This window comes from Geotrypetes seraphini, chromosome 3 (genome assembly GCF_902459505.1).
Source record: "Geotrypetes seraphini chromosome 3, aGeoSer1.1, whole genome shotgun sequence".
Taxonomy (NCBI): Eukaryota; Metazoa; Chordata; class Amphibia; order Gymnophiona; family Dermophiidae; genus Geotrypetes; species Geotrypetes seraphini.
The window spans coordinates 208,641,853-208,669,723 of record NC_047086.1 but is presented as its reverse complement, the minus strand read 5'-3'; the positions used below and the strand labels follow the sequence as shown (position 1 = coordinate 208,669,723).

Genomic DNA, 27,871 nt, shown 5'->3' with positions numbered 1-27,871 from the left:
AGGGGAGGACAGAGACAAAAGATGGATAGTTAGCACAGAGAAAGAAGGAGACCCTGGCAAACAAGTTATCAGAAGACAACCAGAGCCTGGGACCAACAAGATTTGAATAATGACCAGACAACGAAAGGTAGAAAAAATAATCTTATTTTCTGTTTTATGATTACAATATGGCAGATTTGAAACGTGTATCCTGCCAGAGCTGGTGTTAGATCGCAAACATGAGCTAAGATTTAACAGAGAGAGGAAAAGTCTTTTTGGTTTGTTTACACCACAGCGCCAGTGTGGTTAAGAGAAGGCAAAAGGGGTAAAGAGGCTATAAAATAAACCCACCAGGATGTTTGGGGGAAAAAAACCCCCACAACAAAACACCTAATTGGGCAGGAAAATCAAATCGAAAAATCGATTCAATAGGCTGAATCGAATCAAAATTTTTTTCTTGAATCGGGCAGCACAACTGCTGACTCTTTCCTGCCTCTATCCTCTTATATTGGAAAATGGTTGATCTTCTACAGAGCATCTTTGTATGCATCAAGCAGGACCAATCTGTCAAATTTATACTGAAGATGTTAAAGTTAATAACTTATCTATCCCTAGGGGTGTGCATGGATCAGTAGCATAGAATGTTGCTACTCCTTGGGTTTTGGCCAGGTACTAGTGACCTGGATTGGCCACTGTGAGAACGGGCTACTGGGCTTAATGGACCATTGGTCTGACCCAGTAAGGCTATTCTTATGTTCTTATGATTGGTGCTGGCTCGGATACGATCTGGGGAGAGACCATGCTTGAATCCCGAGACTGGTTCTGACTTGAGCTTACGCAGCTCATTCCTTCCCTCTCAGCCTCTACAGCTAATGGCCAAGTCGGTAGCAGCCCCTGCGTTGCTCCTTCCCCTCCCCCCACCAAGGAGAAACTTGGCATTTCGTCAAATATTCCTGTAAGACAAGCTCTTTTGTATATTTTTACTAAATAGACCTCAGTAGCCTTTGTAAGGTCCAACATCATGTGTATATTTTAAATAGATTTCAGTTAGCAAAATGATGTAGAGGGAAGGGAGGACAGGGTGCAGAGCCTGGCAGGGAGTGAGGGGGCTGGGTTCAGAGTCTGGTATATATTAGTATACAATTTGTTTCAGAATGTTTTTTTCCTTATTTTCTTACTCTAAATCTAGGGTGCGTCTTTTGGCGCAAAAAAAATACGGTACCTTGGCCTCTTCATTTTTTAAAAACGCAACCTTTATCCACACTGCTGCCATAGAGGCTCTGAAAAAGAGTCAATGTCCCTGAATTGCAAGTTTTTTCTTCATGGGTTTGTTTATTTATTTATTTTTTTTTGGGGGGGGGGGGGAGAGTAAAAAAAAAAAAAGGAGAGGGTCACAAGGAACCAGCAAGAGGAAGGGACTCTGACTGTTCTAGGTACTGCTCCCTGCCTCCCACCCCTGCTCTGCCCTTCTCAATACAGAAGAGCACAATCCCACTCAAAATGACCCTCAGGAGCCAATAATTCAGCCATTTACAGTCCAGAGCTGAACAGGTTGCAAATCTACCATCTGCTACAAACAAAATCTGTATGCTGCATGGCACCCATCTAGCAATCTAATTGCTCCGTCTCCATCTGCTGGTAAGGGGCAAAACCCTATTCATCTAGACTGGTCTGGTGGGACAACAAGAGATTAGTTTATAAAAGTGAAATAGGCACCATAATTTAGCTCTAGTATAGCTACAAGTATCTGTACTGAAGGTTTTCTAAGGAAAAGGAACTTTACAAGGTAGAAAGAGTAACAGGGAAATGGAAAAACACAAATCCACTGTCAGAATAACATTAGAACTGAACATTTTGGTTGTACCACAGAAAGGTGGTATATTAAATCCATAACCCTTTATTCTCCAACATAATAGGCAAAAGATCTTTTTACATTAATGCATTACATACCACTCCCCTCCTCCACCTCATGCTCTTCTTTGGTAGTCTCCAGTTTTTGTCTTGCAGATTCTGTCTCTTGAGTGCCCTGCATTTTCATGTCCAGTGTTTTAAGTTCCTCCGAGATCTCTTCAACTATACCCTTTGTGTCAGCTATATGTGCAACAGTAAAGCAAGGCATTTAACCTAACATTAAAACAGAAACATCTCATCTCATCTACATTTTAATATATATTCCCAACATTAATGGATCTAATGGCCACTTTTGGCATTACACATTATGTACTCCATATGCAGATGACAAACATATCCAACAGTAGGACTGAATGAGGCTATTACAGTTAACAGCTTACTTGGATATACTGTATTTGCTAAAAGAAGCAATAAGACTTGATGAAAATAAGGTGAAATTTACTCTTACCCGATAATTTTTTTTCCTTGAGTCCTGCTAGAACATCCCCTTACTAACAGATGGAGTGAAGTGGAGAAGAAGGCTAATGGTTAGAGCAGCAGGCCGAGAACCAGGGGATCTCAGTTCAAATCTTGTGATCTTAGACAAATCATTTACCCCTCCATTGTTGGTACAGATTCAGACTGTGAGCCCTCCAGAGACAGAAAAATACCTATTGTACTTGAATGTACACTGCTTCAACAGCTTTCAGGCTTAAGATGGAATAGAAGAAATAGTAAAAATAAAGATAAGCTGAAGACTCCAGTGACATCACCCAGTGTAAGGAATGGTGCAGCTAGGAACCTATTAGTATGCTAATGTTAAAGGCACGAATAATGAAAACTAATATCTAGAGTTAAATAAAAAGTTTTGGATAATTTCTTAAAAGAAAAAAGTCTATAAGCCATTATTAAGATGGACTTTTGAAAATCCATTGCTTTTCTTTCTAGGATAAGCAGCATGAAATCTGTTCTACTTTTTTGGTATATTGCCAGGTAATTTGTGACCTGGATTGGCCACTATTGGAAACAGAATATGGACATCGATGGACCATTGATCTGTCCCAGTATGGCAAGGCTTAAGTTCTTAGTTGAAACATTGTTTACAACGCTATTTGTAAAACATTGCTCATTTGAAAACGTGGAAGAACCTAAAAGGACTTCAAATTATGCCATATTTGGATCCAGGAGCACTCTAAGCCCCTCAAGTCTTCCAGGGTAGGTCTTAGACTGGTCTAGAATGAGTTGAAGAAACGAAGTTTTCAGGTAGGAGTAAATATGTCACCTTATGTTAGACCAATCCAGACCAGTAGGACGTACCAAAACTTATTCCTTAGGGTGGGAAAACAACAATGGCCCCTCCAGAAAGTCTTCCGTGAGTCATTCATTGTGTTTAAAGTATTGGTGTCAAGAACATAAGAATAGCCTTACTGGGTCAGACCAATGGTCCATCAAGCCCAGTATCCCATTTTTACAGTAGCCAATCCAGGTCACAAGTACCTGAAAAAAAATTAAATAGTAGCAACATTCCAAGCTACTGATCCAGGGCAAGCAGTGGCTTCCCCCACGTCTGTCTCAACAGCAGTCTATGGACTTTTCCTCCGGGAACTTGTCCAAACCTTTTTTAAAACTAGCTACATAAACCGCTCTTACCGCATCCTCTAACAATGCGTTCCAGAGCTTAACTATCTGAGTGAAAAATATTTCATCTTATTGGTTTTAAAAGTATCTCCCTGTAACTTCATTGAGTGCCCCCTAGTCTTTGTAATTTCTGATGGAGTAAAAATAAATAAATAAAATCGATCAACTTGTACCCATTCTACACTACTCAGGATTTTGTAGACTTCCCTCATATCTACCCTTAATCATCTCTTTTCCAAGCTGAAGAGCCTAACCTTTTCAATCTTACCTCATACGAGAGGAGTTCAATCCCCTTTATCATCTTGGTCGCTCCTCTTTGAACCTTTTCTAATTCCGCTATATCTTTTTTACATTACATTACATTAGAGATTTCTATTCCGCCATTACCTTGCGGTTCAAGGCGGATTACAAAAGAGTTATAAGCGGTGGGTTACAATGGAAGATCATTGGTTATTTCTAGAGAAGGTAAAGAGTAGATCAGGTAGTATCTGTGTAGATCAGGTAGTATCTGTGTGGCAGGAAGAAGGAGGGAGGAAGGAAGGTAGGTATTTGTGATGTTAGGACTGTTTCAGGAATTTCTTGAAGAGTATAGTTTTTATTTCTTTTCTGAACATTTTGTAGTCTGGTTATCTAGTTTTGCTGCTTGGGTGCCTAGGAGGCCATCATATATTTTTTTCCGTTTAACTTCTTTGATGAGGGGTGTGTGTTTTTCTATGTCTGGTTGAGGTAGTTTGGATGAGGAGGAGGTTGTTTTTTCAGATAAGGTGACCAGAACTGAATGCAATATTCAAAGTGAGGTTGCACCATAAAGCGCTACAGAGGCATTCCAACATTCTTAGTCTTGTTTACCATCCCTTTTCTAATATTTCCTCGCATTTTTGCTTTTTGGCCACCGCCACACATTGGGCAGAAGGTTTCAGTGTATTGTCTACAATGATACCTAGATTTTTTTCTTGGGCGCTGACTTCCAAGGTAGACCCTAGCATCTGGTAACTATGATTTGGGTTAATCTTCCCAATGTGCATCACTTTGTATTTGTCCACATTAAATTTAATCTGCCCTTTAGACACCCAGTCTTCCAATTTCCTAAAGACTGACTCCAATTTTTCATAGTCCACTAGCATTTTAACAACTTTCAACAGTTTAATGCTATCTGCAAATTTAATCACCTCACTCATCATTCCAATATCCAGATCCCAGCAGCACTCCATTATTTACCCTCCTCTGTTGAGGAAAATGACCATTTTTAACCCTACCCTTTGTTTTCTGTCTGATAACCAATTCTTAATCCAGAACTGAACATTGCCTTCTAGTCTGTGACTCTTTAATTTTCGCAGGAACCTCTCATGAAGACCTATGTCAAATGCTTTCTGAAAATCTAGATTCACTACATCAACCAGCTCACCTTTATTCACATCTTCAAAGAAGTCAAGCAAATTGGTGAGGCAAGAACCCTCTTGGCTGACCCCCATGCTGATTCTATCCCATTAATTCATGTTTGTCTACGTGTTCCACGATTTTATTTTTTTTATAATTGTTTCCACTAGTAAGCCCAATTAGGCTTACTAGTCTATAATTTCCTAGATCTCCCCTGGAACCCTTTATAAAAATCGGAACACCTCTGGCTCCCTCCAATCTTCAGGTGCTACAGACAATAGCAACAGGTTACAGATCACTAACAGCAGATCAGCAATTTCATGTTTCAGCTCTTTCAGTACCCTGTGATATATACCATCCAGTCCAGGAGATTTATCACTCTTTAACTTGTTAATTTTGCTTAGTATGTCTTCCAAGTTCATTGAAATGTCTTTCAGTTCCTCTGCATCATCACCCTTGAAAACCATTTCCAGTTCAGGTAGATCTCTTACATCTTCTTTCTTAAAGACTGAAGCAAAGAATTAATTCAGTCACTCTGCTATGGCCTTATCCTCCCCTAAGTGCCCCTTTTTTTCCTTGATGAATTAGTGTATCTGGCTTATATATAGTGAAAAGGATTTTTCACAAGGACAAGGTATCTATAGTACAACCCAGGTGATACCGTTAGTTCACCCTTAATACCTTGTGTCAAAAAGAGTTTTTCAATACATTTTTTGCCCTCAGAGATGCCACCAGAAGATCACAATATCATATCTTCTGGCTTTACGCACCCAATCGTCATTGGGTCAATATATAGTGTGTATATAACTTTCTTATTATTTTTCAATTATTTTAATTTTGTTTTAAGACAATAAATAGTTTAAAGGAGTTTTTCCATAAGTTAAATACTTAGCTGACTGGTGGTTGGTGGTTAGCAAGGGATTAATGAGCCAACATGTTTCACCCTTAGAGGGGGTTTCCTCAGGGCTACTATCCCTTTTTCCTACCAATTATTCACGACATGACCACCCAGTGAAGTTTTTTTCCTTGAGCATACAACAGTCCCAATGGATTTCCTCACAGGTTATCTGCTTTTATTTGCCTAAAAAAAATTATACTATGAGTTTTTGCCTCTTTAGCAAGTTTCTCTTCACATTCTTGTTTAGCTTTCTTTATCAATGCTTTCATCTAACTTGCCAGCGCTTAAGTCTCCTCTTATTTTCTTCATTTGGATCATTTTTCCATTCTTTAAAGGATGATTTATTTTGGCTTCAATAGCCTCTTTCACTTCACCTTTTAGCCATGCTTGCTCTTGTTTCCACCTTTGTTAATAAACAGAATACATCTGGTCTGGGCTTCCACGATGGTATTTTTAAATATCCTAACCTTTGCCACTGATCCTTTTAGTTTCTTTTTATCCATTTTCCTTATTTTATCATAGCCACCCTTTCAAAAAATTAAATGCTGCTACAGTAGATTTTTTAGTGACGTCACTCCAAATATCAACTCAAATTTGATCACATTATGATCACAGTTTCCCAGGGGACCTAACACAATTACCTCCCATACTATGCCCTGCATTCCATTAAAGACAGTTTTTTAAAAGCTGTTTTATTTATTGAAATTTTAACATACTTCACAAGAGTATACTCTTGTTACAAGAAAAGCAGATGGTAAATATGATAATACAAATCAGCAATTTTGCTGCTAAACGTAGAAGAAAAAAAATTAGTCTTTCTTAGACCACTAAATCAGGAGAAGAAATATGAAGAGTGAAGAGAAACTCCAAAAGAAGGAAAAGATAAACATATCGGAGAGAGAAAGAAATAATGGTTATTCAGGATGGGTAGACTAGATGGGCCATTTGGCCTTTATCTGCCATCATGTTTCTATTGAATTCAAAAGGGCCTGGGTAGGCACGTGGGATCTCTCGAAGAGAGAAAGAGATAATGGTTACTGCAGATGGGCAGACTAGATGGGCCATTTGGCCTTTATAATAATAATAATAACAGCTTATATACCGCAATACCGTGAAGTTCTATGCGGTTTACAAAGATTAAGCAAAGGTACAAATTGATTGACTTTAAGAGGGGAGGAAGAAAGAGGGTTAATAGGATAGGAAATCCATTTTTGAGGAGAGAGTGATCAATAGAACAAGTTAATCGCTATAGAGGGGAGAGAGAAGAGAGGATCAGTTGTCTAGATACTTTAGGAACAGGTGTGTTTTCAGACGTTTCCTAAATTCCTCATAAGTAGTGGGCGAAAGCAATTGTTCTAGGTCTTTACCCCATGATGCTGCTTGGTGTGAGAGAAGATGTTCATGGTGTTTTTTCAGTTTACAACCTCTCACTGGCGGGGAAACGAAGTTGGAATGTGAGCTTCTCTTGTGTCTGTTGGCTGAGAAGACGAAAAAGCAATGTTACTTACCGTAACAGTTGTTATCCAGGGACAGCAGGCAGCTATTCTCACTAGGGGGTGATGTCATCAGACAGAGCCCCGGTACGGACGTCTCACAAGCACGTGTTGCTTGTAGAAACTTAAAAGTTTCTAGATGCCCGCACCGCGCATGCGCCGGTGCCTTCCCGCCCGGAGATCCGGGCGTGTCTCCTCAGTTCAGGTAGCTAGCCTGAGAAGCCAACCCAGGGGAGGTGGGTGGGACGTGAGAATAGCTGCCTGCTGTCCCTGGATAACAACTGTTACGGTAAGTAACATTGCTTTATCCCAGGACAAGCAGGCAGGTATTCTCACTAGTGGGTGACCTCCAAGCTAACCTCAGTGGGATGGAGGGGGAGTTGGCGACTTAAGAGAATAAATTTTTCAATACTGTTTGGCCAAACTGTCCATCCCGTCTGGAGAGAGTATCCAGACAATAATGTGAGGTGAATGTGTGAACCGAGGACCAGGTGGCAGCCTTACAAATCTCCTCGATTGGTGTTGATCTGAGGAATGCTACTGAGGCTGCCATTGCTCTGACCTTATGGGCTGTGACCTTACAAGGAAGTGATAATCCAGCCTGGGCATAGCAGAAAGAGATACAAGCCGCCATCCAATTAGAGATGGTGCGCTTTGATATGGGTCTTCCCAACTTATTAGGATCGAAGGAGACAAAATGTTGAGGAGTGGTTCTGTGTGGCTTGGTGCGATCCAGGTAGAAAGCCAAAGCACGCTTACAGTCTAGAGTGTGAAGGGCCGATTCTCCGTGGTGAGAATGGGGCTTAGGGAAGAATACTGGAAGTACAATGGATTGGTTGAGATGAAATTTTTCATAATGACATATTTCATGACTTCGAGTTTACGCCCAGTAGCGTCTACTATGAACTATCAAGACTCAAAGTAAACAAAGCCATGGGACCGGACAACCTACATCCCAGAGTGCTCAGGGAATTGAGAGAAGTCCTGGCAGAACCACTATCTGTTCTTTTCAATCTTTCCCTACGCACAGGAAGAGTCCCCTTGGACTGGAAAACCGCCAACGTTATCCCACTCCACAAAAAGGGCTGCAGGACAGAGAAGGCAAACTACAGACCGGTGAGTCTCACGTCTATAGTGTGCAAGCTCATGGAAACACTGATCAAACAAAATATTGACACAATCTTAGACGAGGAAAACCTACGTGATCCCCACCAGCACGGATTCACCCAGGGCAGATCCTGCCAATCTAACCTAATCAGCTTTTTTGACTGGGTTACTAGACAACTTGATGCCGGAGAGTCACTGGATGTAGTATATTTAGACTTCAGTAAAGCTTTTGATAGCGTCCCACACCGGAGGTTATTGAACAAGCTGAAGTCGATAGGATTAGGGGGACACTCTAACTACATGGATTGAGGATTGGCTGAGTGGTAGACTTCAGAGGGTGGTGGTAAACGGTACCCCATCCAAAACGTCAGGCGTAATTAGTGGAGTGCCGCAGGGGTCGGTCTTGGGCCCGATTCTATTCAACTTATTCATAAGAGATATGACCCAAGGACTTAGAGGAAAGGTATCACTGTTCGCCGATGACGCCAAACTTTGCAACATAGTAGGTAAAAACACCTTGCCTGATAATATGACGCAGGATCTACTGCTGCTAGAACGGTGGTCAGCAACATGGCAGCTAGGCTTCAATGCTAAAAAGTGCAAGGTAATGCACCTGGGAAAGAGAAACCCGCACAGAACTTACATACTAAATGGTGAGACCTTGGCCAAGACCACGACGGAACGTGATCTAGGGGTGATCATTAGTAATGACATGAAGGTTGCTAATCAAGTGGAGAAGGCTTCCTCCAAGGCAAGGCAAGTGATGGGTTGTATTCGTAGAGGTTTTGTCAGCAGGAGACCTGAAGTAGTGATGCCGCTGTACAGGTCCATGGTGAGGCCTTATCTGGAATACTGTGTTCAATTCTGGAGACCACACTACCGGAAAGATGTGCTGAGAATCGAGTCGGTTCAACGTATGGCCACTAGGATGGTCTTGGGGCTCAGGGATCTCACGTATGAAGAAAGACTGAATAAACTACGGCTGTACTCACTTGAGGAACGAAGAGAAAGGGGAGACATGATTGAAACATTTAAGTATATCACGGGCCGTATCGAGTCAGAAGAGGATATCTTCTACCTCAAGGGATCCTCGACCACCAGGGGGCATCCGTTAAAAATCAGGGGAGGGAAGTTCCATAGCGACTACAGAAAATACTTCTTCACTGAAAGAGTAGTGGATCATTGGAACAAACTCCCACTGCAGGTGATTGAGGCCAAGAGCGTGTCAGATTTTAAGAGACAATGGGATGTTCACATGGGATCTCTAAGGGAGTAATATCAGAGGGGGGGAATTTGGAATGGGCAGACTTGGTGGGCTATAGCCCTTTTCTGCCGTCTTTTCTATGTTTCTATGTTTCTATGTTTCTATGTAAATTCGGAGACCACCTTAGGCAGGAATTTCGGGTGAGTGCGGAGGACCACCTTGTCATGATGGAATACTGTGAATGGTGGATCCGCCATCAATGCCTGGAGTTCGCTGACTTTGCGAGCGGACGTAAGGGCTACAAGAAAAAGCACTTTCCAGGTGAGATACTTAAGAGGGGCCCTGTTGAGTGGTTCAAACGGGGGCTTCATGAGACGGGAAAGGACTACATTGAGGTCCCAAACTACTGGGGGTGGTTTGAGAGGAGGGTTAACATGGAAGAGTCCTTTCATAAATCTGGCGACCACCGGATGGGCCGAGAGGGGTTTCCCTTGTAGGGGCTGGTGGAACGCCGCAATAGCGCTCAGGTGGACTCGTATGGATGTAGACTTGAGCCCAGATTGAGATAGGTGTAGGAGATAGTCCAGCACGGAGGATAAGGAAGCTCGCTGAGGTTCCTTTGATTTAGCAACACACCATGAGGAGAATCTAGTCCATTTCTGGGAGTAGCATTGTCGAGTGGCGGGCTTCCTGGAAGCCTCCAAGACCTCCCTCACTTCTTGTGAGAATTGGTGAGGGGTTACGTTGAGAGGAACCAAGCTGTCAGGTGGAGAGACTGCAGGTTGGGATGAAGCAGTGATCCTTGATGTTGAGTAAGTAGTGAAGGAAACACTGGAAGTGGTACTGGTTCCCTGCTGCTGAGTTGAAGTAGGAGGGAGAACCAAGGTTGTCTGGGCCACCGAGGAGCTATTAGAATCATGGTGGCCTGTTCGAGTTTCAGCTTGACCAGAGTCTTCTGGATCAGCGGGAATGGTGGGAACGCATATAGAAATCGTTTCCCCCAGTTCAGTAGAAAAGCATCTGCCTCGAGGCGATGAGGAGTGTAGATCCTGGAGCAAAACTGAGGCAGTTTGGAGTTGTGGGGAGCCGCAAAGAGGTCTATCTGAGGCGTCCCCCACTGTGTGAAGATTTGGTGAAGGGGGCTGGAATGGAGAGTCCATTCGTGCGGTTGTAGCAGACGACTTAGTTTGTCTGCTAAGACGTTGTTCTCCCCCTGAATGTAGACAGCTCTGAGGAAGGCGTTGTGGCGCACCGCCCAATCCCAGACTCGTAGAGCTTCCTGGCAAAGGAGGGCCGAGCCCGTGCCTCCTTGCTTGTTGATATAATACATGGCGGCCTGATTGTCTGTGCGAATGAGGATCACCATGTCGTGAAGTAGGTGTTGAAAAGCTTGGAGCGCATTGAAGATGGCTCTGAGCTCCAGTAGATTGATTTGATGTAGTCTTTCCGCACTGGTCCAGAATCCTTGGGTGCGGAGACCATCCAGGTGGGCCCCCCATGCATAGTTCGACGAATCGGTTGTGAGAACTTTCTGATGGGGGGGAGAGTGCAACAGCAAACCTCTGGATAGATTCGAAGAGGTCATCCACCAAAGTAGAGACTGCCGAAGAGCAGGTGTGACTAAGATGTGTTTGGTTAGTGGATCGGACGTCTGATTCCACTGTGATGCCAGGGTCCACTGGGGGATCCTGAGATGGAGTCTGGCAAAGGGTGTCACATGTACTGTGGAGGCCATATGGCCCAGGAGCACCATCAGTTGTCTCGCCGGTAGGGTTTGGCGAGTAGACACCAACTGGCAGAGATGAAGAAGAGACTCCATGCGTTGCAGAGGCAGGAATGCTCGGAGTCGAGTGGTGTCCAGGACCGCTCCGATGAAGGGGAGGGACTGGGTGGGTTGTAGATGAGACTTGGAAAAGTTGATCTCGAAGCCCAAATTCTGGAGGAAGTAGGCTGTAGCCAAGACAGCCGAAGTGACCTCTGGGGCTGACGGGGCCTTGATGAGCCAGTCGTCGAGGTATGGGAACACCTGTAGACCCCTGTCCCGGAGTGCCGCGGCCACTACCACCAGGCACTTTGTGAAGACTCTGGGGGACGAAGAGAGGCCGAATGGTAGCACTCGATACTGTAGGTGCAGATTTCCCACCCGAAATCTGAGGAACTTTCGGGAGGCCGGGTGAATGGGGATGTGAGTGTAGGCCTCCTTGAGATCCAGGGAGCATAACCAGTCGTTCTGCTCGAGGAGGGGGTATAGAGAAGCCAAAGTCAACATGCGAAACTTCTCTTTGACCAGAAACTTGTTGAGGGCCCGAAGGTCTAAAATGGGTCGCAGGTCGCCCGTTTTCTTCGGGACGAGGAAGTACCGGGAGTAAAACCCTCGGTTCAATTGGTCTGACGGGACCTGCTCGACAGCCCGAAGCTGAAGTAAGGTTTGGACTTCCTGAAGAAGAAGGGCGGTCTGTGTCGAGCTTGAAGGATACTCTCTTGGAGGATGGTCCGGGGGGACCCGATGGAAGTGAAGAGAGTATCCTTCTCTTATGATGGTAAGGACCCATAGGTCCGTGGTTATGGCCTCCCATCGATGGTAAAAAAGATGGAGGCGGCCCCCTATGGGAGAGGCTGAGGGGTGCAGAACGGTGTCGGTTATGCTCCCAGGAGGGGAGTCAAAAGGGCTGGGGAGCCTTAGGTGCAGCCGGTGGCTGAGGTTTTTGCTGAGACTTCTGGGGAGGTTGTCTCTTCGCAGGTTGTCTCGCAGCAGGCGTTTGTCTGGGCATGTAACGCCGCTGGTAAATCAGGGGTGGCCTGGAAGGTCGAGACTGTTGAGGTTTGGGTTTGGGCCGCAGGATGGATTGAAAAGATTTTTCGTGATCCGACAGCTTCTTGGTAACAGTTTCGATAGACTCATCGAACAGGTCAGCTCCCGCACATGGTACGTTGGCGAGTCTGTCCTGGAGGTTGGGATCCATATCGATTGTACGGAGCCATGCCAGGCGACGCATGGCTACCGCGCTTGCGGCAGCACGTGCCGAGAGTTCGAATGCATCGAAGGAGGATTGCATCAGCTGGAGGCGTAATTGGGAGAGGGAGGCTACCACTTCCTCGAACTCGAATCGAGCTTGGGTGTCTATGAACGGAGTGAACTTGCGGAGCACCGGCAAGAAGAACTCCAGATAGGAAGAGAAAAAGAAATTGTAGTTCAGCACCCGTGACGCCATCATGGAGTTTTGATAGAATTTTCTACCAAATTTGTCCATCGTTCTCCCCTCTCGGCTCGGCGGTACAGAGGCGTAGACCTGAGAGGGATGAGAGCGTTTAAGAGAGGACTCGACCAGTAGGGATTGGTGGGAGAGTTGAGGGCCCTCAAACCCTTTATGGTGCACGATGCGGTATCGAGCATCGAGTTTGCTGGGAATCGCCGGTATGGAGTACGGTGTTTCGAAACACTGCATGAAGGTCTGATCCAGCAATTTATGCAGAGGGAGCCGAAGCGACTCCGTTGGAGGGTTAGGTAAATGCATGGTGTCCAGATACTCTTTGGAGTATCGGGAGCCCGTGTCAAGGGTCACATCCAGATCATCCGCCATTTGTCGGAGGAATGATGAGAAAGACAATTGATCCGCCAGCGTCGGTCTGTGAGACGGGCTGGAGGAGGAAGAGGCCTCCGGATCCATGGACATCGGGGAGTGGCAAGGAGAATCGGGTACGGGTGTCTTCTCGTACTCCGGTCCCTCCGGAGGCGACACCTCTGTTGAGGAGTATCCCATACGTTGCAGTTTTTTCTGCGGTGACACCTCCGAATGGCGTGAAGAGTGCCAAGATGAGTGTCTTGATCGGTGCCCGTCTCGGTGGCGGGACGGGGATCGGGATCGTCTGTGCATCGCATGGTCTCCCGAGGCCCCCAAGTGGTGGATAGGGCTGGAAGCGGTGGATCGCAACTGGGGTTGCGATGCGGATTCTTGCGATGCTACCCAAGTCTGGTAAGGAGTGCGGAAGAACTCTTCCTGACTATGCCCAGGGCTTTGAGTATCGATCGGAGGTCTGGTCCCATGTTGGCGCGGAGGCGTAATGGGCTCTAATGGCGGCATATCGGTAAGCGAGGCTTGCCGCATGGGCATCGCCGCCCTCCCCCGTTCGTCCTCGTCGGTTTTCGAGGTCGAACGGCGTGGAGGAGGGGGAGGGGGCGGACCGCCCCTTTGGACCGGTACCGGGAGGTCACCCTGTATGGCAGCGATGAGCCCGGGTCCGATGGTCTGCATGAGCTCAACGAATTGAGCTTCCAGCATGGACCGTAGCGAAGCCGATAAGGAGGGATCCGCACCGAAAGGGGGTCCTCCTGCACGGTCATCGCGCTCCTTCGAGGTCGAGTGCTTCTGCTTAGTAGCTTTCGGCACTTTGATGACCACTGGTGGTACTGTGGAAGGAAGAGGTACCTGAACCGAGGAGACCGGGGCAGGCACCGACGTCGAGCTCGTGGATGTTGTCGGGATGAACGATGCCGGTTTCACCACACTCGATGCAGGAGGGGTCGATACCGGTTTCGCCCGAACCGGGGAGGTATCAGATGAAGTGGAGGCTGAAGGATCCTTAGCTGCGTCCATCTTGAACATCGATTCCCACAATAGGCAACGCCGTTTGAATGAGCGTGCCGTAAGGGTAGAGCAAGGCCTGCACGATTTCGGAATGTGGTCAGGACCCAAACACTGCAAACAGCGACGGTGAGGGTCCGTGAGTGAAATCGCGCGTTGGCACTTGCTGCACTTTTTAAACCCGGTGATTGGCCGGGACATAGGCCGGAAAATCTCCGCCGCGAGGTCGAAGCCTGTAGGCCTGAGCCACGTGGCCGGCCCGTTCGACCCGCCGGAGGAAATAATCTTCTTTTTTTTTTTTTTTTTTTTTTAAACTGAAAAAGAAATGTACTGTTAATTGTAATTAAAAGAAAGCGAAAACGCGGACAAGGAAGGCAAATTTAACTGAATTCAGCTAGCGCATGATGAAGTTGAACTTCTCAGCTCTGCGGAAAGAAAAGAACTGAGGAGACATGCGCGGTGCGGGCATCTAGAAACTTTTAAGTTTCTACAAGCAACACGTGCTTGTGAGACGTCCGTACCGGGGCTCTGTCTGATGACATTACCCCCTAGTGAGAATACCTGCCTGCTTGTCCTGGGATAAGGTCAGTTATATATTTAGGGGTAAGTCCGTGTAGTGCTTTGAAGCAGAAGCAGGCAAATTTAAACTTTACGCGCGCCTCCATTGGCAGCCAATCCAGCTGCCGGTAGTAGGGTGTCACGTGGTCAAACTTCCTCAGCCCAAAGATCAGTTTGACCGTTGCATTTTGCAGTACGAGGGATTGGACTAGGGTTCTGAATGCCGCTGTATCGAAATAAGCTTTAATGGATCTGAGTTTCCAGAGAGTGAAAAATCCCTTTCTGATCAAGGAGTCCACCTGGTCTCTCATGGTTAGGCACTGATCCAAAGTTACACCTAGTATCTTTATGGTAGGTTGGATAGGGTAATTAAGATTATTGATACATAGTGGTGATTTGGTGTCAAGCGGATGTGGCGAAGCAACAAAGAAAGTTGTCTTTTCTGAATTAAGTTTGAGCCTAAAGGTTATCATCCAGTGCTCCATCACATTTATGGCTTCTGAAGCTTTAGGAATAGTTTCAGAGATAGAATTAACGAATGGGATGATGATCGTAAAATCATCTGCATAACTAAATAGTTTTATCCCCAACTGGGTTAGCTGCGTGCCTAGTGAGGACATGTAGACGTTGAAGAGCAATGGAGATAGCGGAGACCCTTGTGGCACACCGGATGGATTGCTCCAGGTATCTGAAAGTTCATAATTAAAATGTACTTGATAAGTGCGGGACATAAGGAAGCCACGGAACCAATTCAGCACCTCGTCCCTGATACCAATGGCATCTAGGCATTGCAGCAGTTTCCCGTGGTCTACTAGATCAAAGGCAGAACTCATATCGAATTGCATAACCAGGGCATTAAGGCCCTTAATAAACAGTAGGCGCAGATTGTCTAAAATAGCCGCAATTACTGTTTCAGTACTGAATAACGGTCTAAAACCGGATTGAGTTTCATGCAGGAGAGAGAACTGATCCAGATAATCCATCAGTTGGGTGTGTACCAATTCCTCCATAATATTTACAATAAACGGAATGGATGCTACTGGTCTGTAGTTGGATATTATAGCTGAAGATTCTTTTCGATTTTTTAGAATTGGGGTTATTATTATGTGACCATTATTAGAGAGGAACTTCCCAGTTTTTAGGTTATGAGCCAAATATTGCATCAACGATAGTTTAAATACTAAAGGTGCCGCTTTCATGATTTCTGGGGGGCATGAGTCCAGAACGCAATAGGATTTAGAATATTTGTTATATAGTCTGTTGTAATTGTTTCACTCTAAATCTTGAAAGGAGCTCCAGATCATGTCTGCCGGTGTATCATTTCCTTGGGTGATAGGTATCTGATGATCACTAGGGTCATTTGTTGAACAATGAATTCTAAGGTTTTTAAATTTCGAATCGAAGTGTAGTGCTAAGTCATTTGCAGAGGGTAACTTAGAGTTGTGTGTGGGTGTGGTGTAGCAAGCGGTGTCAAATAAATTTGTGATCAGGTTGAATAGCTCTTTTGTATTGATTCCTTGTGAACCATTACAAGATGAGTTGATTTTAATTGAGTAGAATGCTTTACGTTTGTCTCTTATCATTTGTTTGTAGATTTTTATGTTAGCTCTCCATTTGTTACGGTCTGTTAGTTCTCCTGTTTTTTTCCAAGTTCTTTCTAGTCGTCTATCTAGTTGTTTCAGTTTTAGAAGTCCGGTGTCAAACCATTTGTTATATTTAGTTGCATTGCTTTTGCTATTGCGTATAGGGGCGATTTTATCTAAAATGGATGTGCTGGTTGTCATCCAGAGATCCCAGAAATCGATTCCTTCTTCTATCTCTGATTGAAATTCATATTGTGACCAGAAATCTATTGGATTAATATAGCCTCTTGTGTGATGTTCTCTTTTTATTATTGGGCGTGTTTTAGATTTAGAATAAGACCAGATTAGCTTGAAATAATAAGTAAAATGATAAGACCAGATATCATGACACCAGGTGCCTTTACGTATAGAGATGGCAGGGTTTGGGATGTCCTTTGTGGACATGGCTACCATGTCTAACTGATGGCCTTTTTCATGTGTTTGTGTGGGTAGAGGGAGGTTGTAATTGAGTAGGGATAGAAAGTTTTTAAACTCTTTCGCATTTGTATTGTCTTCTTCATCTAGGTGTAAGTTTATGTCTCCTGCAATGATATTGTAAGAAGAACCGAGTGAATTGTTTAGGACAAATGCACAGAAGTCTTCTTTGGCTTTTGGCCAGCTTTTTGGTGGGACATAGAATAATATTCATGATAGGGATTCTTCTAGATGACGGTTGCTAATTTTACAGGCTAGAATTTCTAGTTGGTCGGTCATTTTGGAATCTAATAGTTCGAACTCAAATCCATCTTTAAGAATAATTGCTAGACCTCCTCCTTTTTTCCCCACACGGTTTAGCGTAAGGATTTTAAAATTGTCTGGTAGGAGGTCAATTATTATTGGATCATCTTCTGATAGTAACCATGTTTCTGTTAGTAAAAGGCAGGCTATTTGCTTGTTAATGATCCAATCATTAATTAGGAAGGCTTTATTCCTGACAGATCTAGTATTAAGGTATGCACAGGGGACAGATGTGGGTGTGATAGGTTTGGTAGCGGTATTGGTTTTGATGGGTTTTACTTGCCTTATTCTTTTTTTAAGGGTTCGTTGGTGTCTTCTTTTATTTGAGATAGCAGTAATGTGATTTGTTATGTTTTCTTGTGGAATAGAGATGTGTAAAAGTGAGAGATCCGAGTAGTTGATTGATTGTGATTGTGGGTGGAGGGAGTTAACATCTTTGATGTTGCCAATTAGCAGACAGATCAGGAAAATCAGGAGGAGATTCATGTTTGCAGGGTATGGTATTTCTTCCTATCCCAGAAGTGTAATGGTTTCCCTGTAAATTCTTGTTTCTATGTTTAATAAAGGCATAGGCTTAACAATAAAATCCCCTTATTCTAATTGCCATTCATTGAATCTTCCCAGCTGCCAAGTTTTTAAAGTCCAATAAAGCTCGCAATTGATCTGGGGTATAGAAGACATATTTTACTCCCAGATATTTTATCAAACATTTGCATGGGTATGCTAGAAGAAATGTTGCCTCGAGTCAATGTCTCAGCACAAATAGCAAGAAATAACTTCCTCTGCTCTTGCGTAGTTCTTGTGACCATCAGGGACTATTAAGACTTTTTTCCCCATAATACAAAGTTTGAGGGTTACGGAAATAAAGTCTCATAAAGCACAGTTACTTACCGTAACAGGTGTTATCCAGGGACAGCAGGCAGATATTCTCACATGTGGGTGACGTCATCTACGGAGCCCCGACGCGGACAGCTTTTCAAGCAAACTTGATTGAAGATTTCAAGTTTGCTGGTGCTGCACCACGCATGTGTGTGCCTTCCTGATCCACTAGAGGGCGCATCCCCTCCTCATGGTCTTCAGTTCAGATAGCTAGCAAAGAAGCTAACCTCGGGGAGGCGGGCGGGTTGTGAGAATATCTGCCTGCTATTCCTGGATAACACCTGTTACGGTAAGTAACTGTGCTTTATCCCAGGACAAGCAGGCAGCATATTCTCACATGTGGGTGACCTCCAAGCTAACCAAAAAGGGACGGAGGGAAGATGGCAATTCAAGAAAACAGATTACGCAAAACCGACTGGCCAAACCGGCCGTCGCTCTTGGACAGAGTATCCAGGCAGTAGTGGGAGGTGAAAGTATGAACCGAAGACCAAGTGGCAGCCTGGCAAATCTCCTCGATAGGCGTCGACCTGAGGAAAGCTACAGAAGCCGCCATCGCTCGGACTTTATGTCCCGTGGCTCGACCATGCAGCGCGAGACCAGCCTGAGCGTAGCAAAAGGAAATACAAGCAGCCAACCAGTTGGACAAGGTGCGCATGGAAACTGGGCGTCCCAACCGATTAGGGTCGAAGGACAAAAAGAATCGAGGAACCGTCCAAGGAGACTGAAAGCGTTGAAGATAAAAAGGCAATGCCCTCTTACAGTCATGCGTGTGAAGCGCCACCTCGCCAGGAGGCGAGTGGGGCTTCGGAAAAAAGACCGGAAGAACAATGGAATGATTGAGAGGAAAGTCCGAAACCACCTTGGACAAGAACTGGGGTTGAGTACGCAGGACCACCGTGTCATGATGAAATACAGGAAAAAACGGGTCCGCAACCAGAGCTTGCAGCTCACCGACACTGCGAGCAGTCGTGAGAGCAACCAGGAATACCACCTGCCAGGTGAAGTAATTCAAAAGAGCTTTATCAATGGAATCAAACGGTGGTATCACCAATTGAGCCAGGACCACACAAAGATCCCAAACCACCGGAGGGGCTTTGAGCGGATGATGTACATTGAAGAGATCCCTCATAAAGCGGGAAACCGTCGGATGGACGGAGGAGCAGCGTCCCATCAAGTGGCCGATGAAAGGCAGCAAATGCACAAAGGTGGACTCGAATAGATGTCGATTTGAGACCAGACCGAGACAAGTGAAACAGATAATCCAGCACTGAAGGCAAGGAGGCAGAGAGCGGATCCACGCGGTGCCGAGCACACCACGCAGCAAATCAGGACCATTTCTGGGAATAGCAATGCCGATGTGGAGATCTTCCGAGAGGCCTCGAGAACACCCCCACCGACAGAGAGAAACAGAAGGAGGGAGACACGTTGCAAGGACCAAGCTGATAAGTGTAGAGACTGCAGATTTGAATGCAACAGAAACCTCAACACTGACAGCAAAGAAGGGAACATAGGTAGAAGCAGAGGCTCCCTGACACACTGAAGGAGCAGGGAGAACCACGGCTGCCAGGGCCACAGAGGAGCCATTAAGATCATGGTGGCTCAGACCGACAGGAGGTGTATCAAAGACCTAAGAATCAGAGTAAAGGGAGGGAACGCATAGAGGAACCTGCCCATCCAATCGAGAAGGAAAGCATCCACCTCGATGCGAACCCGGGAGAACATCCTCGAGCAATATCGAGGCAACCAGTGAGTGAGGGGCGAAGCGAACAGAACACCTGTGGGGTTCCCCACCGAACAACCACATGCCACAGAGTCTGAGAATGGAACGACCATTCATGCAGCCGAAAAGGGCGACTCAACGTGTCCACCAGACAATGCAGCTCGCCCCGGAAATACACCGCCCGAAGAAAGAAGTAGTGGTATAACTCCCCCTGCCAATGACTAAGGGCTTCCCTGCAAAGTAACAGGGAACCTGTACACCCTGGCTTGGTCACAGAATACATCGCCACCGGGATGTCGGGATGCACCAGGACACCGCAATCTTGCAACCAATAACGAAAATCCACCCCGGCATTGTAAATGGCCCGGAGCTCCAGCAGATTGATGCGGCTGCGACGGTCCGCACCCGACCAAAGACCCTGAGTCCGAGGGCCGTCGAGGTGCACCCCTAAGCCTATGCCAAGGAGTCCATCGGCAGAACCTGCTGATGCGGGGATACGAAGAGGTGACCCACCAACGAAACAAGCGTGTCAAGGAGGGAGGCACCACAATGTGCTGGGAAGCGGGATCCCGATCCTGTCATCACTGAGATGCTCGGGTCCAGCGGGGAACACGAAGATGAAACCAGGCGAACATCGGGACATGAACCGTGGAGACCCATGATCTCGAAAGGAGCAGCATCAGCTTGGCCGAGGCCGAAGACCGCTGAGACACCAGCTGACTCAGGCGCAGACAGGCGGCCTGCCGAGGCAGAGGCAGAAAAGACCGGAGGCGGACCGAGGACAGAGGGGCCACCCTCCGGCATAAACAAACAAGGGTCTCCCCCTGAGGCCAAGACAAGAAGGAGCGCAGACAAACTGGGTCCAGGTCCGCCCCGACGGACTCCCGAGACAGGGGCGGACAGAGTCTGAACCACTCCTGGACAAGAAACCAGTGCAGGTCATGAAGGGCCAGGACCAGACGCAGATGGGAGGATGGGAATGCCCCATCGACAGAAGCGAGGCTATACTCCCGGTGCGCAGACACGGAGACACCCCTCCCGAAGGGAAGGGAGGAATCCCCAGAAGGAGAGCAGCCTGGAGGCTATGCGAGAATAGTCAAAAAGACGGCCAGGAGTCGCCGAAGCCGGCGGCTGGACCATAGCCCGGCGCTGCAGGAGCTATCGCGGCTGCTGCGAAGGAGGCCGAGATAACACAAGAAAGGTATCCGGAGGGCCCCTCCGGAGAAGGAGTCCAAACCACCAAGGCAGAAGGGATTCAGCAGAAGGCATCCCGATAGGCGAAAGACCGGTCGCGTTCTGAGAGGCGGTTAGTGGCCTCCGCAAGAGAGGCTTCAAAAAGCGCAGCACTCACGCAAGTAAAAGTGGCGAGATGATCCTGGAGGTTCGGATCCTCAGCCACACTCTGCGCCAAGCGAGATGACGCACGGCGGGAGCAACAGAGCCGGAGCAGGGAGAGAGTCTCCTCCAGGAAACCAAACTACAAGATTCAGTCACGGCTGCCAGGAATGAACCGAAGAGAAAGCGGGGAACCCTCTCGAACAGGAGCCCGAGACGCCGAGGCACAGAGCCCCAGACGACGTCGAGGGCTAAGTCCCCGTCGATAACGGGGTGCAAACCCGCAGTCGACGCCGAGGCCCAAAGCCTCAGCCGATGCCGAGGAATAAAGCCCCCAGCGACGTTGCAGCACCCAGCCCCTGTCAACTTCGAGACACAAGGCCACAGCCAACCAAAGGGCACAAAGCCCCAAGCGACGTCAAGTAACAAAGCTCCAGTCGACGGCAAGGCACGAAGCCTCGGTCAACGACGAGGCACAGAGCTCCAGCCGACAATGAGGCCCCCAGCCTCAGTCAACGTCGAGGCAAAAGCCTCAGGCGACGTCAAAGAACAAGCGTCAAGTGACGCGGAGCACACGGCCGCAGCCGACGTCGAAGGTACAAAGCATCCGTCGACGTCGAGACACCCAGCCCCAGTCGACGTCGAGGCAGAAAGTCAAAGCACAAAGCCTTAGACAACGTCGAGGCACAAAGCTGCATTCAACGTTGAGGCACAAGGCCTCAGCAGGGGGTGAGGCACCAAGCCACAGTCGACGTCGAGGCACCAAGCCACAGTCGACAATGAGGCACAAAGCCTCAGTCGACGTCGAGGCACAAAGCGCAGTCAACGTCGAGGCACAAAGCCTCAGTCGAGGCACAAAGCATCAAATGAAGTCGAGGCACAGAGCCGGAGTCGACGTCGAGGCACAAAGCCCCAGTCGAGGTCGAGGCACCAAGCCTCAGTCGACGTCGATGCACCAAGCCCCAGGCGACGTCGGGGCACCCAGCCCACGTCGGGGCACCCAGCCCCAGTCGACGTCGGGGCACCCAGCCCCAGTCGACGTCGGGGCACCCAGCCCCAGTCGACGTCGGGGCACCCAGCCCCAGTCGACGTCAAGGCACGAAGCCTCAGTCGACGTCGAGGCACGAAGCCTCAGTCGACGTACGAAGCCTCAGTCGACGTCGAGGCACGAAGCCTCAGTCGACGTCGAGGCACAAAGCGCAGTCGACGTCGAGGCACGAAGCCTCAGTCGACGTCGAGGCACGAAGCCTCAGTCGACGTCGAGGCACGAAGCCTCAGTCGACGTCGAGGCACGAAGCCTCAGTCGACGTCGAGGCACGAAGCCTCAGTCGACGTCGAGGCACGAAGCCTCAGTCGACGTCGAGGCACAAAGCGCAGTCGACGTCGAGGCACAAAGCGCAGTCGACGTCGAGGCACAAAGCATCAAATGACGTCGAGGCACAGAGCCGGAGTCGACGTCAAGGCACAAAGCCCCAGTCGAGGTCGAGGCACCAAGCCTCAGTCGACGTCGAGGCACCAAGCCCCAGGCGACTTTGGGGCACCAAGCCCCAGTCGACGTCGGGGCACCAAGCCTCAGTCGACGTCGAGGCACGAAGCCTCAGTCGACGTCGAGGCACGAAGCCTCAGTCGACGTCGAGGCAGGACGTCTCAGTTGACGTCGAGGCAGGACGTCTCAGTCGACGTCGAGGCAGGACGCCTCAGTCGACATCGAGGCAGGACGCCTCAGTCGACGTCGAGGCACGAAGCCTCAGTCGACGTCGAGGCACGAAGCCCCAGTCGACGCACCGAAGTCCGTCGAGGTTGAGAAGTCGGCACCGTACCAATGAAACTGGTAATAAAGGTGCAGCAGTGCGCTCCATAAAGGGCAACCTTGAGATGAGTATTCCCATGAAAGGAGGCATGCTTCGAAGGTCTCGCAGAGGCGGGCACGACTGCACACGATGCCTGGAATGCCTGAGACTCAGCCGGTGGCATCACCGAGGTAATGCACCTAGAAGAACAGAAAGAAAGAAAGAAGACTTACCGGGGATCGAAGCTACTCAGTTCGATTCCAACAAAGGAAAAAGGGTCCCGGCCATTATGCTCACATGAGGTGAGCCCAGAGAGAGGCCAGGGAAGAAGAAAATACAGCTGCAGCCAAATGAGGCCTAGCCGCATGGCTGAGGCCCAAGAAGGGCCATGCCGGTGGAACCAGCAGAAACACAATAAAAAGTCCCCTTTTTTTTTTTTTTTTTTTTTTTGAAACAAAGAAATACACGATCAATCAACAAACGCACAGCGACTCCCTAACAAAATAAAGAAGCCGCGGTGCTAGAAAGGCACTTAGAAGAACGCAGAGAAGAGAGACAGGGCTTTCTGGCTCCGCGGAAAACTAAGAACTGAAGACCATGAGGAGGGGATGCGCCCTCTAGTGGATCAGGAAGGCACATACATGCATGGTGCAGCACCAGCAAACTTGAAATCTTCAATCAAGTTTGCTTGAAAAGCTGTCTGCGTCGGGGCTCCGTAGATGACGTCACCCACATGTGAGAATATGCTGCCTGCTTGTCCTGGGATAATAACATTTACATCTTGTTCAAAGACAAAGGATATCAACAATGTAGCCCTTTCTGTAGATTCAGACAATGTTGTTTCTAATAACTCCGTGCGAAACCAAAAAGAATTGACCCCAAAGAATCCACAGAGAAAAGAATCCAAGGAAAACTAAAAAACACTGTGGAATGATGACGTTCCTGAAATGGACTTTATTAAAAATATAAAAATTCCAAAAGTACGAAACAATCCACATGTAAATAAAATAATCCACATAAGAACTTAAAAGACCTGGTATGCTGAAAGCATAGGACCCAACATGGTCCGCATTTCGACAAGATAGTCTTCTTCAGGGGTCCCTGTAGGTCCTATGATGGTAGATACGTGGAAAAGCTAATATGTGGAATATCACAAGGAGAACGCTACTTGAAACCAAAGCTATGGCTTCAAGTAACGTTCTTGCAATTTTCCACATATTAGCGCATATGTTAGTGCATTTTCCACAAAGCGCATATGTTACCCGGACTTACCATAGAAAAACTGAAGGCAGGAATTTTTGATGGTCCACAGATCAGAGAACTTATAAATGACTCACATTTTATAGCATCAATGAATGAAACTGAATCATGTGCCTGGTCTTCATTTGTTCTTTTTGTGAAAAACTTTCTTGGCAACAAGGCAGACAACTGCACACAATTAGTAGAGGATATGCTCTTTCATTTCAACAGGCTTGGCTGTAACATGAGTGTTAAAGTCCATTATATGTTCACCAAGACATAAAAACAATGGAAGCCAGATACCAAGGAAGAAGGAATGCACACATGATGGCAGACTATTGCTGGAGCAAGCGAACAGAGAAATCCTCACCTTGTAGTAGCAACCCCTGAAGCAGCCATTGGCAAAACTGGGATTCCCTGTTGGGTTGCAGAGCTGTAGAGTGCTACCTGTTTGTGAAGGGGAGGAGAGCATGAAGATGTGCAGTTAAATAACTGTGGATTTAACTTTTTCCTTCCTTGAAGCAGCAAAGTACCAGTGTGTTTTGTAAACAAGGTGAACTTTATTGCCTTATATTAATTTTGGACATGTGTAGTTATTAAATTTATAAAGCCTATAATTTTGACAGTGGTGTTTTTCTGACCTATGAAGACTAACTGAGGTCTTTTTCTCCACACTATTATTTTGGTGGAATGTAGGTTTATTAGGCAGTTAGGTTCCTGCTTTCATTTTTTGGAGGTATATATGAACGGCGATTGTGAATGAAGTAACACACTGTCTTCCTGTTTTTTTGTAGTGTATTTGAAATCACCCATTATTATACCGTTGCCCAATTTGCCAGCTTTCCTAATCTCTGAAAACATTTCTTCATATGTCTGCTCATTCTGCCTTGGGGGACAGTAGTATAACCTTACCTGTATATTCCTTCTCTTCACACATGGAATTCCTATCAATATGGATTCCACACTGCAATCTATGTCATGCAGAATGTTTATTTTGTTGATTCAATTCCCGCAATCCCCCCCTCCAAGGATCTACTCTATCCTTGTGATATAATTTGTCCCCAGGTACACAGTCTCCCATTGTCCTCCTTCCACCAACTCTCTGAGATGCCTATTACATCTATCTCATCATTCAGTGCTATGTGCTCTAACTCCTATTTTATTTTTTAGGCTTCTAGCATTTGTATACAGACACTTCAAATTGTGTTTTTTCCTTGTATCCACAGGCTGCAGAGAAGATGACAGGAATAATCCGAGTCCTTTACTCAGTCTTCCCCTTAAGCACTCCTGGCTTTCTTTCACCAATATTGAAACCTCGCTATTGGAACTTCCTAAATATCTTGTTTCAATAGTATCCTTCAAGGATACTCCACACCAAACCATCTGTTCTTGGGTGACTGTCAGTTTTTCCCCCATCTTAATTTAAAAGCTTGCCAGGTTTTCTTTATAATGACGGGAGTTTCCATGTAGCTTATTTTAAAGAATTGGAAAAATTGGGATAGATTAAATTATTCATACTGGTGGGAATCCCTATGTCAGCGATGGCGAACCTATGGCACGCGTGCCAGCTGTGGCACGCGAAGGCCTTGCAGCTGGCACGCGGGAAGATCCGCAATAGAGAGCTGCACGGGACGCCACCTAGGGTCATGGGAATCCCATGGGGACGCCCCCTAGGGTCACGGGGATCCCGTGGGGACGCCTCCGAGGGTCACAGGGTTCCTGCGGGGCTGGATGTACTAAGTCACGCGGCTTTTCTCCCTACCTACTCTGCTTGCAGCACAGAGCCGAACGGAAGTCTTCCCGACGTCAGCGCTGACGTCGGAGGGAGAGAGGGCTAACGTCGGGAAGACTTCCGTTCGGCTCTGTACTGCAGGCAGGGTAGGTAAGGAGGAGTAGCCTCGCGGCTCGAGTGGCTACTAAGGGAGGGGGGAGGTCCGCCCCGCCCCGCCCCATGTGCAGCACAGCCGGCCAGGTCCCCTTACTTTTGTGGCGCTAACCCGACCGACCGACAACAGCCCTAGTCCGACAAACCTCCCTGCCCTTAACCGCGAATCTAAATTACCTACTTACAGCAGCTGTAAGAAGGAAATTTAGATTCGCGGTTAAGGGCAGGGAGGTTTGTCAGACCGGGGCTGTTGTCGGTCGGTCGGGAAAGCGCCACAAAAGTAAGGGGACCTGGCCGGCTGTGCTGCACCCGGGGCAGGAGAGAAGGAGGGGGGAGAAGGACGCTGAAAGCACTGGGGAAGACAAAGGGGTGGAGAAGGACGCTGAAAGGCCATGGGGAAGACGGGATGGGGGGGAAGGACACTGAAAGCATTTGTGGAAGACAAAAGGGGGAGAAGGACGCTGACAGGACATGGGGAAGACGGGGGGGAGAAGGACGCTGAAAGCACATGGGGAAGACAAAGGGGTGGAGAAGGACGCTGAAAGGCCATGGGTAAGACGGGGTGGGGGGGAAGGACACTGAAAGCATTTGTGGAAGACAAAAGGGGGAGAAGGACGCTGACAGGACATGGGGAAGACGGGAGGGAGAAGGACGCTGAAAGCACATGGGGAAGACAAAGGGGTGGAGAAGGACGCTGAAAGGACATGGGGAAGATGGGGGGTGGAGAAGGATGCTGAAAGCACTGGGTAAGACAAAGGGGTGGAGAAGGATGCTGAAAGGCCATGGAGAAGACGGGGTGGGGGGGAAGGACACTGAAAGCATTTGTGGAAGACAAAAGGGGGAGAAGGACGCTGACAGGACATGGGGAAGACGGGGGGGAGAAGGACGCTGAAAGCACATGGGGAAGACAAAGGGGTGGAGAAGGACGCTGAAAGGACATGGGGAAGATGGGGGGGTGGAGAAGGATGCTGAAAGGCCATGGGGAAGACGGGGGGTGGAGAAGGACGCTGAAAGGCCATGGGGAAGATGGGGGGGATAAGGATGCTGAAAGGAAATGGGGAAGAGAGAGTGGGGAGAAGACGCTGGCAGGGAAGAAGACAGAGATGCCAGACTATGGGGGGAGCGGAGGGAAGAAGATGGGTGCCAGACCAATTTAGAAGGGGGAGAAAGGGAGAGGCACAGTAACAGAGCAAATGGAAGAAGCAGAAGGAAGAGAGACAGTGGATGGAAGGAACTGAATGAGAACATGAGGAAAGCAGAAACCAGGCAACAAAGGTAGGAAAAGAATTCTATTTCTTTTTTTCTTTGCTTCAGGATAAAGTAGTATATTAGTTGTGTTGATAAAAATTTATAAACAAAGGAGGCTCTGGTAGAAACCCGTTTACAAAGTGTGTATTCTTCCTAATTAATATTTCCAAATTAATAAAGTCTTTTTGCTTATTTGTAAATGGGTTTCTACCAGAGCCTTTAATTCAGTAGCATAATTAAATGAAATAACTATTTCTGAAGTTTATAGGGACGGGCGGGGACGGAGGGGATTCCTCACGGGGACGGGCGGGGACGGAGGACATTCCTCACGGGGAAGGGTGGGGACGGATTCCTCACAGGGACGGGTGGGATTCCTCACGGGGACGGGTGAGACTTTGGCGGGGACGGGTGAGGACGGGTGGGATTTCTGTCCTCGTGCAACTCTCTAGTCCGCAATTAAGATATGCGGCGCGTCGGGAGGCGAGTGTGCCGGTGTCTGCTTTGCAGCTCACCTGGCAACAGGGCCGGACTGGCCATTGGGAGGACCGGGCATTGTCCCGGTGGGCCGCGGCCCATCCTCCTGTGCTGGCTGCAGTCCTGTGAGTGGATGTTTAGCCTGCCTGTCTTCCCCTTAGTATCCTATGAGCCAGGCAGTGTGTGAGGGGGAAGTGGGGGGAGGAAGAGAAGC

The 27,871-nt window shown here is 47.5% G+C and overlaps 1 protein-coding gene across 2 annotated transcripts in view; it reads right to left on the bottom strand.

Moving 5' to 3' along the window:
- The window catches only part of OS9 (OS9 endoplasmic reticulum lectin), a 206,029-nt gene that overhangs the window by 97,929 nt on the left and 80,229 nt on the right, over window positions 1-27,871 (bottom strand). For both annotated transcript variants that reach the window (XM_033937158.1, XM_033937157.1), the window contains exon 7: window positions 1,930-2,070. In XM_033937158.1, coding sequence (XP_033793049.1) covers window positions 1,930-2,070 — 141 coding nt within the window. The remainder of the gene's footprint in view (window positions 1-1,929; window positions 2,071-27,871) is intronic.